Below are 14,513 nucleotides of genomic sequence, written 5' to 3'. Positions count from 1 at the left end.
TGGGCATAAAAATCCTACCAAGAATAGATAAGTCTTATCTTCTGTATTTGTGTAGTTATTCTGCTGATGGTCTGCCCAATCATTTCAGTTTCTGTCAGTGGCAAAAGGCTCTTTTTAAACTGATGGTGCTTCAGCACATAAGATACTGGTCTAGAAGCTTTGCTAGAGCTGGGTCTCTCTTCCCTTAGGAGCAGCTCCTTTGCTACAGGTGAACATGTTTTTATACAACCCAGGGAGTCAGATCTTCCATCTATAGCTAACATTTCCCATTGCTCAAGAAGGGGAGATGCAAATAAATCCAGCCAGTCTGTTATTGGCAGCACTGTCTCTAAATTTAAATATACACTCCATGGTAGTTCTCTATCTGACAGAATTGTGAGGTGGGCTCCAAAATGTAGTAACTCATTTCAAAATCAAAGATGAAGGATGAAAAAAATCCATGCCCTGTCTGTGTTTGAGCAATTCCTGGCATGGCTGTGTATGGACTATTTACCCATGCTCCTGTATCTCTTGGTTCACAGGATTTGGCAGCTCAGTGCAGTCGCAGAGAGCTTCAGGAGACTCAAAAATGAGGAGATACTCAGAAGAAACCTGTTGAATAAGTTGGTTACCTTGTAGCCTGCTTATTCTTTGAGAGTAAGGCATCCTGTTTCCCAGTTGGTCCTCAGAAACGTTCTGGGTTAAATTAGCTTGGGAAGAAATTCAGATCAAAGAAAACATACACAAAGTGAAGGCACAGATTTGTGTTGTAAACTGTGTTTGAATCCCAAGAATTTTTCAGAGCATTGATTTCTTGTTCTTAAGGCAGGAAAGACTTCGTTGCATCCCAAATGTGGTCAGGAATGTTGAAGAGGTTAACTTGAACATGTTGCATCCTCTTTATTTCCATGGGATACATTTATTGCAAGAAATATGACTGGTTTTTTATTTGACCCAAATAACAAAAAAATTCTGGGTTTTTGCCTAGCTTAGTAAATGCAGAAAGTCTTTTTTAAAAATCTGGTATTTCCTGACTTTTTTTTATTAAAAACAAACCCCTTTTGTTTTGTCTCAATTACAGCTTTCTGCATTTATTTTCCTTTTGGAAGGAAGGGGGTGTCTTTCCTTGCCTATAAACACAAAAAACTACCTTGAGCATATTAAATAAATTGCAAGCTTCAGCAGCTTTGTCAGCACATTTTGGAAAGTTTTTATGATATTCTGGGCCTTAAGGTGAGGGCTATTTCATAGCTTTGTCTTCTGAGACTAATAAATACATCTGTATATTTAATAGAGGCATTTTACTTAAGCTTTGGTGACCAAATACTTACTGAAATACAGTTAATTTTTTTTAGACAACCGCAAGGCTTTAATTAGTAGTTTTGTCCAAAAAGTCCTGCCTGAAGTAAGGTTTTGACTGAAGTGATCCAGAGATTAGATACTATGTTGTAGCTTTTCCTCAAAAACCTCCTTGATTGCAGTTGAAGCAATGGACATCTGTTTGGCTCAACACTTTTCCCTCTTTTATATAAGTTGTTGAGGATCTTAACTGCTCAGTTGTCACCAAAAAGCTCTCTGATCAGTTAACAGAGTGTTAAGGAATTTCACCAGTTAATTGGTTCCTAATTTAAGGATTAGGAGAGAAAATACACAAATTTTATTGGAATATTTCATCTGGAGTGAGTCTTGAAATCCGCCTCCACACTGTGACCTGAGTTATTTCCTGAATGCTGTCTGGTATTTTCCTGAGCAGGTGTTATGGGATATAGGCATGATAAGATGATTGATAGTGGGATGTAGAGGTTGGGCTGGATGCAGCATGTATTTGGGTTTGTGTTACCCTGAGCTCACATTTAAGCTGTTGTAGTAAATAGCTTGGTTTTTTTTCATTATCTTTGAGCTGCCCTTTCTCTACTGATTTTCGGTGGTTTTAATTAGAAGGGTATTTTGGTGAAAAGAGCGAACTCAGACCTTTGTGAAATTTTCTGCTAGTACAAATAATGGTAAATCTGAAATCACTTATTAGACAAGAAGTTGTTATGGCAACTATAAGATGGTTGGCTAATCAGAGAGTGAGATCAGTTTTTATTTACAAGTGTAATGAGCAATTAAGTTTGAGCAGCTGTCAGACTTGGAAAGTGATTAAAGTTCAGCAAACAACCCAAATGGGTCAGTGTTCAGTTCTGATGGTTTTCTGACACTGCAGCTTGATCATCTGTGGGTTTTACCTACTATAATTAAAACTGCCTTTTAAATCCCTATCCATGCCAATGACTTGGCATAGCCAGTGAGTAGAAAAACCCCTTTTCCTACCAGGTTCCTTAATGGGTATTGCCTGGAGTCTTGATGTGGGTAATGAGGTATTTCACGTGTAGCATTGCTTAAAGCAAAGCTCAGTTTGGATGCAGAATCATCTCCTGGCTGTCGGTGATCACCAGGAGGGAGCTGGAGTGGTGCAGCCTCGCTCAGCCTTTGCACCTCTAAAGGCTCCCTTTCATTAAAAGCAGCATTACGCAGTTGTTGGTTGCTTAGGGAGCTGCTGCTGGGCTCAGAGGAAGGACGTGCACAGTGTACATGAACATTAAACCCAAAGGAAGTGGAGAAAGTCGTGATTCACCCAGAAACAGGAGGGAATGCCCAGGAGAAGCTGACCTTGGCCAGAGCTGGTGAAGCTCTGTCATTGGGCTGGTCACAGTGAACAGGGCAGGCTGCTGGTCCTCATGGCTTTCCCAAGCAGGAACTGGTTCTCTGCAGATTCCAGAAGATTGCATGTGTTCGCACTGGGAAAGTTACCCTCCCATCCGTACTCAGCACCAGAGCAGCCTATTTCATTTGCTGGGGGTTTGCTTCCCTGCTGCACGTGTTAAATAAGCCAAACTGTTTGTAAGCCTTGCTCAAAATCTGTTCTAGTTAGAATTTTAACTGTCCAAGACAGTTAAACCAGTATTTTCCAAAATTACGCTGCAATCCCCTGATACATTTACATTTTTATTAATTTTGCCACACTAATGGTATGATGTAGTACAGGCAATTGCAGCAGAACGTGAAATGGATTGGGACAGCTCCTGACCTGAAGAATTTACAAAGTCATGTGCCTAGATAACACAAGTTGGTGAATGGGGACTTAAGGGAAAATTAAAATGACAGTCTCAGAAACAGGCATTTGCATACTTGACCTAAACTTCTGGTATTTACATTTTCTATTTATCAGTCTTTTTCAGGCTTATCTACAGCAATGGCACATGAGAAACAGGGCTGTAAAAATGGAACAGAATTTTTAGTAGGGTTACTAAAGACCAAGAAATCCACATTTCTCATCCCCCAAGATGGGATTGCACACATGTATCTTGTTATTGCTGTTGCCTGATTTGCACTCGGGTTTCCTGAGGAGATTGCTGGGAAGTGTTTATCTACTAAGCTTCTGCAGACATAGCAAGCCTGGCTTCTTGGAATGGGCAGCTGGCAATGGGGCCCTTCAGTGACCACAACATTGGCAAAAGTAATTCTTGTCACCAAGTGGAAGAGGAGCCAACTCTCCCCTCCTCCCGTGGTGAAAACACTTAGTGTATTCCAGACACTGATCCTCAAGCCATGGAGATATTGGAGATCTGGGGTAGGAGTGGAGCTTGCTGCCTCTTGCACAGGCCTGCTGCCATCCTGTAGAGCAGTGCAAGGGAAGGCTGAAAAACTGAAATGCAAACTGAAGCTTTCACGCTAGAAAACACGGCCCGTCAACCCTCAAAAGCTGCAGATTCCTCTGTCTAGTTCACTGTACATGTGGGATAATTGTGGTTTTCCAGAGGATGCAGCTCTCACCTTCGTAGTTGTAGATATGTAGGAGAGCTGGAGGTGGGAACATGCACGTGGAAGTTACTGCAAGTGTTGTGTCATTTCATTCATAACACGTTTTAATTATCATGTATGGACACTTGCATAAAAATCTTGTACAGCACGCTGCAGCAAAGGAGTAAACTTGTTCTTGTAACTGCCTCCTTGTAGGAATGGGAGATTTTGCCTATTTTTTCCCCTCACTAAATAGTATTTTCAGTTTATTTTAAGCATGTGAGAATGTGGGCAACTGATTTTAGGAGTAACCTGTAAAAAATAATACAAATAATACTGATGTAGGAGCATGATGATTCTCTCTGCCTCATAGTTTGTTTGCAGCAAACATGTTACAAGTGAGCAGGTGGGAGGGGGAGTTTGAAATACATAGGGATGGATTTTTAGAGTTTGCAGCTGATGTGGATTAAAAATTCTTAGAACATTTCATCCATGAAAGGCAATTAGTTTTATTTTATGAATATGAAAAGCACGTAGCTTGTAAGTACTGGAGTGAAGTCCCAAGTGAGTTATTAGAACTTGCTTTACTCATGTAGTACAAAATTGGCCATCAAGAGCTGATAGATTTCAAATATAGCTCACTGACACACTGATCATCCATAACTTTTCATAAAGTCTTTTTTTTTTGGGCTCACCTGTAATTACTGGATGCTGTTGAAGTCCTGAATGTGGCAGATAATCACAGATCAGGACACCTCCTTGCTCTTGATGGTGATTACAGCATGTTGTGCTGCTGGGATATGGAATTGTGATACCTCTCTGCCTACTTTCCCTACTTTCAGCTGCCTCCTTCTCTCAGATTCATAAGTTAAGGCAGATAAAATGAATGGAGTCTGCTCTTTTTTTAGCAGTTGATTTTTTTGGCATTAGGAAAAATTAATGCAATTGTTGTTTTTGGATTATTGGGGTTGTATGTGTGCATAGTTCTCAGCTACTAATGAGTGTTTGGGAAATGATATTTTTTTGAGCTTCTTTTCCAGTTTTTTGGTGGGTTTTTTTTGGTGGGGGAGAGCCAAAGACTCGGCTGCTAAGAAATTTGGTATTTCTAGTGTTAATTAACAGATGTTACTCATCCAGCATGTCAGTGCTTTAATACCTGAGATTCTCAGTTAAGGAACTGGTAGCCCAAGTAAAGGAATGAGGTAGCCCGCTCCAATCATCCAAATTCCATGGAGAAACTAAAACAAGTTTCTCCATGGCAAGTGGCGGGCTACAATCTAAGTTCTGGCTATGGAAGTGACTAAATGTCAGTGGTTTTTTATAAAACACTGGCTGCTGGACAGTGTTCAAAGGAGGAGGAGATTTGGATAACCAGCCTGATGCACTGACCTGTTTAAACAACGCTGTGCTGCTAAATTCTCCCACACAGAATCATATGAACACATCGCAGCAGTCGCAGTTAAATTTAGAAAAGGCAAATCTGAAGGAGACCATTTCATCACCCAGGAGGTTTTAATTTATGCTTTCATGCCTCTCATCCAGAGAAGAAAGATGGACACCCAGAGTGGGATGATATTAAACTACTGAAAGTGTTGCCTAATAGATCACAGATGTCTGTGAAGTGGCAAGTCATCATCCCCCCGACACAACAGGACGAGGGGACACTGTCACGAGATGTGACATGTCATAAAGGATCATTGATTTGTTGCTCCCCTACAGTAAATCAAACATCTCCATTCAAATCCATTAAAATCCATTAATACAGGGCATAGATTTTAAAACTGCTTTGACATTTCTGATTGAAGGCTTTGGCGTATCGATTCCTGACATGAGCAGGACCCTGTTTGTCAATCGTAAAGTACCACCATCATCTGAATATCGTGGGTTGGCAGCGAGGTGGGAATCTAGCCAAGGTCACTGCTAAAAGAGATGAGGAAACGTGCAGTGCAGGCTGAATTTTGGGGAAAAGTGCCTCTGAATCATGCAAATGGCTTGATGGGCTGGGAGCTGCTTGTGTATGACCTCGCTCTGAAGGACAGCTATTTACAGTACATGGGTCAACATGTGAGCTCTAATGAGTGTCAAGGCATGGGAGGAAGGTGTTTTTCTGTGCTTTGTTTCTAAAGCTGTGTAGAATGGAGAAGTCAGATGGGTTTCACTGTGTTTTAAAGAAGCAATAGTGTCTCTCTGCCATCTGTTTTGGAAGAGAGCAACTTACATACACGTCATTCAGTGGAGTTTGCTGTCAGCAGCAACAATTTCTGCTGATGGGGGAACTTCAGGGTGAAGATTCATAACAAAAGTCTGTATTGTATAGAAACACACCGTTCTGCTTGGGATCCAGCTTCCAAATGCTTTTAAGGACTGTGACTAAACCACCATTTATGCCTCAGATGAAAGACATCTGAGTACAGAAGCTGCCTAGACCAGGTTCTCCTGCCAGGCCTTTTTTTGTGCAATACAATAGCAGACGGGAAGGTCTGGCTGGTTTTACACCCTGCAAATGTATCAAGACCTTTGAGCTGTGATAACTAAGCGAGCCATGCTGATATGCTCCCTTGCGTGCTCTGATATTATTATAAGACTTTCTGTTTTGGTTTTCTTTTTGTTCAGGTGAAGCTGTGATCTGAGTATGAAAGAAAACTCTTCTTTGTTGTACAGCTGTTAATACTTGTTTAATATGTATTAATCCATTCACCTTGCTCTGTTTCTGAAACTGCAGTGCAGCTATGCTCAGTTAATCACCTGGAGTTTCCTTCTCCTGAGAGGCTGAATTTGTGGGAGATGGTGGGTGATGTTTTTTCTGCAGCCTGTCTAAATCACGAGAATGTTGTAGCATGACTGTGACTACCATGAGGTCCTTAAAAAGGCACAGTAATTACGTACTATATATTCATGATTGCAGGTATGTGTGATCTGGAAAGCAGGTTGGAGGAAGTTTGGCATTTGGGTGGCACCTTCAAAAAGAAGAAAGCCTGAAAGTTAATTGGAGAAAATGACAGTTCCCAGTTTACTGCTGTGCCTTCCAACAGCACTCGAGCTAAATACTCATTAGGACTGCGCATGTGCATGTCCACGGTGTGTCATTATTTTATTTTAACATAGACTCTGCAGCTATTACCAACTATTCATTTATTCAGCACCAGAAACTTTGGCAAAACGATGAACGATCCCAAAGAGTTTCAATGTAAGCATAGCTAAAAACCAAGTGAAAAATCACAGTAGTCATGACAAGTGGATGGCCAGTGCTGCAGCAGTCCAACCCAAATCACGTTTTCTGTAGTGCTTTGCTGTTCAGATTGAGCCCGTTTGTTCTAGCTGACTGGCTTTTTCCTTGGAAGTGTGAAGCTCAGCATTTTCAGAGCAGTGTGAAATAAGGAATGTAGAAAAAGGACTTGGAGCAGTGAGGTGGCTAATTGAAAAATGCTCTTGGAGCTGTGCGCTCTAACAAAGAAGCTGGCAGGGTTTTATGAGTAAGTCACTCCAGAGCTGAGTTTTGATCTTGAATTTTGAATGAGTCACATTTATATTTTAATAGGAGCGTTTTGATAAAAAGGAACAATCCTCCTGTTGGTTACCATAATGTCTAAGTGGCCGTGACTGTCTTTCTGAAAGCAAATATAGAGAAACAAGAATAGACTGTTGGGTCCAGTAGTATCCAAGTGTGTTGTTTGAGTGTCTCTGTCTCCCAAGTGAGATGCCTTGAACTCAGCAGCTTTGTGAGTGCTGAGGGTCTTTGGTCTTACCTTCATTTTGCTTGGACAGCTGAAACATGTTTCCATAGCCTCTGTATGGTCTTTCCCCAGATCTTATTGATGGTGCTGTGTAGATCACTGATGAGTTATTGAATCCAAGAGAGACAACTGCAGTCACAAAATGTAATGATGCTTTAAAGTGTAAAACAGTTCTATAGGCTACAGCTCAGAGATATCATTGTCTCGTTCATTTGAGCAATCTTGTCTGGTTTGCATCGCCTTGCAAAACTCTTGCTTTTTTCCTGAAAGACCAGTCTATAAAAGCATTTTGCTTTTGCCCTCAGCTGACTCCCCTCACTTCTGAGAGAGCAACACTGCACCGAAGGGAGGGGGACCAGCAGGGTGGAAGCAAAAACCTGCTGATATTATGGCTTCTTCTGATCCCTGTTATGCAGAGTGAAATATAACATATCTGACTGTTTGATTCACTAATTTCAGTGGTGGAGCACAGCTGGTAGGCAGGTGGACTGTTAAGAGACAAGGCAAAGATCTAAGATCTGCAATCTTCTGAACTTTCAAGCGAAAAAGAAAAAAGAAAAACAACTGCAAAACCCAAGATGTTTTATGCTATTTGAACACCAAACACTGTTGGAAGGAAGGGGAGAAGTTTGGACTTGGAACTTTCTTGGTTTTGGATCTCTGTAATGCGATGCACTGGTGTGCATGTTTCTTGCATAAATAGAAGGTGATTTTGTGTGTGTAATTTGTCCCAAATGTATGAATTGAGAGTCTCTGAAGCAACATCTGGAGAAGACCCAAGAGAGAAAACTGTGAGTTCTCTGAAAACAAAGATCTGTTCATTCATGAGATTCTAATATTCCAACAGAAAACAGCAGTTGTGCTATTTTCATTTAATGTTATTTCTAGCAAGTGCCACATTTAACTTTCCCTTTTGCCTTTTCTCTCAAGACCATTCTGCAGCACCATAAAGACTTATTGGTACTTACAGATGGACTTTTGGAGAGATTTTTACCCTGGTCCTGTCATCATTCAGCTGGAGTAGCTGCTCTCAGTGCTTCTAGCAGTCAGAATTCCAGTCTCAGCTGTACAAACATGCACATGGAGCGGTAGTATGGATTGAACAGGGCAGAGAGCAACTTCTTGAGGAGAAGCACTGTTGGTTTTTCTCGGTGAGATCCCTTTTTACCTGGTTTCAGAATGGGTGGTGAAAGTTCCTCTGTTTTCTTCCTGCATTCAGAAGATAATTCCTGCCCTGCCCTGCACAACCTGTTACGTGGTGACTGTATGGGAATTTCTGACCTGATTTCCTTGTGGTGACATCTCCAGTCAGAGCAGGTTGTTTGGGCAGAGGCTTGGCTGGGGGTGTGTGCACTGAGACTGTTTATACTGGGAACTTTACACTGCTGAACCCTCTGAGTGCTGTAAATTATACAGGATTTCAGTGTGAGCAGGGAAATGCTGATACTGCCATTTGGCAGAGCATGGAAATGTGGCCACAAGAGTTGGATCTTAGAGGAAAGGTGTGAATTTTAAAAAATAGCACAATTTTTTCTCCTTTTCCTCGCAGACTACAGATAAGCTGATGCTGTGTGTGCATATGCAGTGCCCAAGGTCTGCTGTGTGTCAGGCGTGGAGTGCCAGATTGTCTTTCTTCCCACCAGAACATTTATGCTTTAATTTGGGACACGTGGTGGGAACCAATAGCATCTTGTTTCAGAGAGACTTTCTGATAATCTCACTGATGGTATCGTGTTGCTGTGTGAGACACAAACCCGGCATTATCCCAGTGCTCGGAGCTGCTCCCGAATCAGGAGCTGTGCAAGGAGCCCTTGGCACCAGGCTGGGAGCTGCCAGCCCTTCTGGCAGTTATGCAATTAAACTATGCCACAAACTCTTCAGTTCAGGGGGAACTCCTCCTTGTCACCTTCCTCTTAACATTTCTTACTGCACCCTGGAATCCTTTGGTCACATTCCAGAGTCCTTGTGTGAACAAACTGGTGCCATTTCAATGCCCTTTAATGAGTGTGAAAGAGGTCGAGGAACTGATTACTCCTTTCAAAGGGGATTTGCATGACTTGCATGCCATTCCTTTGCTGTTCTGTGATCGTTTCCAAAATCTGTTTAATCTTGTCAGTCGTATCTGGGTGCTATTTGAGGAGGGGCCTTCCAAAATGTCCATGAAATACTGGACAGGTTATTGAGTATTTTTAATTTATTGCACTTTGGCTGTGTTGGGTAGGGATCCTCTTACAGCTGAGTGCAGGCAGAGCTGTTTCACTAGAAATCCAGAACTACAACCTCCTGTGTTTTGGTTCTAGAAGAGCTCTGCAGGCTTTCAATTCGTCGCAGCGCAATACTGCTCTTCAGACAAATCCCACCCAAACCTTCTCTGCGGCCAGTGAACTCCTTTGTGCAGCTGAGAGAGCACTGCAGCAGCAAATCTGGGTCACACACCCAACAAAGGACACACAACTCTAGATGACAAGTGCTCGTGTGCTCTCTGTTGCTGAAGAAGAGACTAAAATTAACTTCTGACTCTTACTCGAATTAAAAATTACCCAAGGGGAAAAGAACTAATTCTCAAGAAGACAACTGTTATGTCTTAAACCCACACAGTCTCAGCTGTGTATGCAGAAATGCAGAAATAAAAAGGTAGTAACCAAGTTTTTTGGGAGAAAGGGGATTTCTTTTTCCCTGAAGTATCTCAGAAAGGGAATACAACCAAGGTTATTGGAGACCACAGATGAGCATTCCATTGCTAACCTCTGTACAGTGCTGCAGCAGCATCTCTTTGCTCTGCCGTCTCCAAAATATTACAGTTTTTACCTGCGGAGTGCTGCCATATCCACATTTTGTCAAAATAAACCTTAACTCTCTGCGTTTTACAAGACCAGTGAGTGAACTGTCTGCCAGCACAATTTTGTGCAGGATCAGCATTTTCCAAAATCATATATAAAAAGTGATTATAGCAGATCAGAGTCTGAACATTGCTAAGTTGCTGCCTGATGCCAAATGCTGTGAAGGACACACAAATTTGTTAATATAGTTTAAGATTAAGGAAACAAATCATGTGCCCAGCTTCAGGAATACTCTCTATTTAAGGCATAATCTCTTATTTTGGAGCATTTGACTTGTAAATCCTTTGCAGCTCTGGGGATCACCTTCTCTAGCAGATCAGATGTAGTGATTTTTTTTTTTTATATCTCTGAATGTTGAATAAAATGTTTTTCTAAGCGATAAGGACTATACGGAGGTGAAGGCAGAGCGCATTCTATAGCAATAAAACCTTATGTACAGTGTAAGAACAAAAAGCAACTAATAAAAGTGATTCTTACAAGTAGCTTTGCACAAAGATAAATTCCTGTATCCTAGAAAACATTAAACAGCTCTGCCTGCACTGTCAATGCAGTAAATTAAAAATACTCAGTAACCTGTCCAGTATTTATTGGACATTATGGAAGCTGTGCATCTCTCAAACAGAAAGAATTTTTATTGACCAAAGTGAACTTTACCATGAGGTGGTGACGGCTGAAAAAGATCCAGCTGGGAGATTTTCAGCCTCCATTCCCTCCCCAATGGCTGCCCTACAGTGCTGCTTCTCGGAATGGGAAGCAAGGTCTGTAACAAATGTTTTCCTGTTCCATAATCTCCTTTTCTATGGTGTCCTCTCTCTTCTGTTCAGCTCTCTCTTCTGGGGTTTTGCATAGCTGTCTGGTTTGTCTCAAACTTCTGTAATTGCTGTCCTTGGTGGAGCTGCTTTAACCACAATTTTGGTGCAGATAAGTCACTGAAACGTGAATTACCCAGGCACTGTCTTTCTCCAAATAATGTCCCATAATTATGGCCTGTGGGCATCTGTATCCTCAGTCACAGTGATGAAAATATTAATAGGAAAAAATGGTGTTGGTAAACAAAAAGAGATGTGTGAAGTCCTTGGAGCCTGGACTTTCCAAACAAAATCTGCCTTGTTCTGGGGTACAGATTGGGGTCAGATGTAAAGACAGAAAGATAGTTGGAGAAGATGGTACCCGTGGTTTTGTTTCTGCTTTGAAGTGTTTAAAAGTGGGTTTGCTTACCCTCTTTGCCTTCCAACATTGGATGCCAGGGCTCTGTAGAAAAACCCAGACTAATTTAGAGAAGGTCATGCTCAGCTCGAAGGTCCCCTTTTCAGGTCTTTCTACTGACAGGTTTTACATTCAACTTGACATCATTCCTGACTGTGGGTAGCAGATAGGATTTGAATGCTGCAAGTGAGGAGTGTGAAAATTTCCAGGGATGTTCCAGGCACTGCTAGACAGAACTATATTGATTTAGGAGGAAATCCCAAGGAGGAAATAGTTCTTGTCAACTGATTACTACAAGTTATGGTTATGCTACTCTTGCAGATGTCTATAAATTAAACTGCCAACAGTTGGCATCTGCCACTGTCACAGTGCTGTAGGTCATCTCTCCCTGGGATTTGAGTGATGTCTGAGTGACTTAACCTGCCACACAAATAGTGAGGGAAGATTCAGGAGTCGGGAGGAAGGCAGAGCTTGGGAGGTGTGTATGGAGCCCCAGTGTGGAGAGGGACATAGCATGGGACAGATGTCATGATATCATGACCTGCACTGTTATGTGCTAAATGTTTTCATGTACTGCTGGGTCTTTTCATGCTGGAATTCCTTGAATTCTGTTTCCAGGTTGCTATTTTTCCTCCCTCAGTTCATGTGGAGGTATTATCTGCTAAAACAGGGAGGAGGTCATGTTGGTTTGAGGGGATATTTTCGTAGCTCATAACTTGCCAGCAATGCAGCATCTGAAGAGTTTAAATTGGAATTAGCTGACATTTTCCTACTCTCCCAGGAATTCAGGAGTCTTTGAAGAACAGCCCATCTATGTGGGCTGGAGGGATAATTGATTCTGTCTGGAAACCTCCATGCTGATCCCTAAAACCAGGATGGAAGGATTGACATTGTTTACTGTCAGCAGGGATTTTTTTTCCTGTCTTTTACTGAATAGTTTCAGCTCAGAGTAACTGAAGATGGATTGAGGCATAGACCTAATCAGGAAGATGTGAAAAGATTTATTTTTCTTTACTTTACAGAAAAGGCCACAGATGGCTCTTTGCAGAGTGAAGACTGGACACTTAACATGGAGATCTGTGACATTATCAACGAGACAGAAGAAGGGTATGTGCTATTTCAGCAGACTTGGAAAGGTCCCTGAACACAGTCTTCCTCCAGCTGTACTCAGCATGTGAGGAGGTGCAGTGAGGTTGGGGGCAGATGCTCATGGTTTAAATGCAGTTTTCAGATCAGTTGCTTGGTTTTCCTGCTCCTTAGACCTCTCCTGCTCTCAGAAAATTCTGTATGATGCAGTACCTGTGGGACTCAGGACAAGAGGAAATAGCCTCAAGTTGTGCCAGGAGAGTAGCTTATTTAGATGATTTATTAGGAAAAAATTCTTCACTGAAAAGAGTGGTCAGGCATTGGGTCAGGCTGTCCAGGAAAGTGGTGGAACCACCATTCCTGGAAGCATTCAAAAAACGTGTGGGCGTGGCATTTTGGGGCGTGGTGTAGTGGTGGGCTTAGTGCTGAGTTAATGGATGGACTCAATGATCTAAGAGGGCTTTTCCATCCCAAATGATTCTGCGATACTTTCTCTGGTCAGTCTCTGCTTGGGAGGGCTGGCATGAAAAACTCCTTCTTGGAGAGGGTACCAAGTTTGTTTTTCAGTAGGTGTATGCAATGCCTTTAATTTCAGCTATTTGCATAGACAGCTTTTCTGACACACCTCCTTCAGCACCAGAAAGCTTTGCTGCTTGCAGTCTGCAGGAGAACTGATCACTGCTCTTATTCCCTGGGCTTTTCAGAGTGGCTCTCAGTCTTCCGTGCCTAATCAACAGCCTGGATTTTTGGAGACTTGGGGCATTCCTCCAGTCTTGACTTCTGTAATACCTTGTCTCCTCACATAATTCTCCATGACCCTGTTTTGGTTGTAGTCAAATAATCTGAAGTTAACCCACATGCTTATGTCCAGCTGGAAATGGCAAAGGATTCATTTTCCCACAGTTTATGGGATCTGAAAAGCCTGTCTGAGCTGTCTGTTAAAATGGTGTGTTTCTCCTTCAGGCCCAAGGATGCCATTCGAGCGCTGAAGAAGAGGCTGAATGGAAACAAAAATTACAGAGAGGTCATGCTGGCGCTGACGGTGAGTGGGGGCAGGCTGGAATGCCTCAAAGGGCAGAACCCTTTTGTCATTTTCCTCTTCCTGGCACTCTCTTGAATGTACACACTATTTCCTTTAACAGCCACTGCTCTGCCCTTTTCTTCTCTCCAATTGCCTCCTCACTTCCTTGGGGAGAGCTGCTGGAAGCTTTGCATAGCGGTTTTCTGACTCAATTGATTTCTGCTTCTTTTCGTGGCTCTTATTCATCCCAAGTACTGACTGAGGAAAGTTAAAGTAGCTCAAATGGGTCTGCAACTCTTTGAGGTTTTCCTTTCTACTCTCATTTCCCTTTGTCCAACCATTCCCCCACTCCAAGGCAACAGCTGTGGGCATATCTGCAAGTGAGGATGATGAACTTGCTATCTTTTCAGCTTCATAAGTAGCTGATGCACAATTTCCCTTGTGAATGAATCTCTCTAAGAGACAATACATTAATTTATGCTGATCTAATTTCACTCAATAAAGTGTAAATTATATTCTGTGCATTTAGGCAGCACTGCTAAGGTGTGGGATAATTTAGCAGTGACCTTTCCTGCCGATGGCTTTAGCTGGAGGTTTCCTGGGTAGTGCAGTCCTCCTGAGTGGGGTGCTGGGCTGGCTCTAGCAGTAACTAGATCAAGTTATCCTGCTGTGGGGAGGTGATCTGTATGATTCTTTCACAGAGCTCTTGTTGCATCTCCCTGACGAGGCGTAACCGTACTTTCTGTCTTCTTGCCATTTCCTATCCTGGATTGTCATTTTGACAGATTAACAAAGTCCAAACCATGAGATTATCCATTGTGCAGGAAAGAGCGAAATCCATCAGGAATGAGCCCGTGTCATCAT

The 14,513-nt window shown here is 42.2% G+C and overlaps 1 protein-coding gene across 4 annotated transcripts in view; it reads left to right on the top strand.

The window, feature by feature from the left end:
* The window catches only part of TOM1L2 (target of myb1 like 2 membrane trafficking protein), a 57,251-nt gene that overhangs the window by 6,508 nt on the left and 36,230 nt on the right, over positions 1-14,513 (top strand). For 3 of the 4 annotated variants that reach the window (XM_032126092.1, XM_032126090.1, XM_032126089.1), the window contains exons 2-3: positions 12,565-12,649; positions 13,592-13,670. In XM_032126092.1, coding sequence (XP_031981983.1) covers positions 12,565-12,649; positions 13,592-13,670 — 164 coding nt within the window. Of the gene's footprint in view, positions 1-8,426; positions 8,648-12,564; positions 12,650-13,591; positions 13,671-14,513 lie in introns of all 4 variants that reach the window. The other variant, XM_032126091.1, reaches the window with a different exon arrangement.

This window comes from Corvus moneduloides, chromosome 16 (assembly GCF_009650955.1).
Source record: "Corvus moneduloides isolate bCorMon1 chromosome 16, bCorMon1.pri, whole genome shotgun sequence".
Taxonomy (NCBI): Eukaryota; Metazoa; Chordata; class Aves; order Passeriformes; family Corvidae; genus Corvus; species Corvus moneduloides.
The sequence above is the reverse complement of the archived record's forward strand: the minus strand, read 5'-3'. Positions and strand labels throughout refer to the sequence as shown.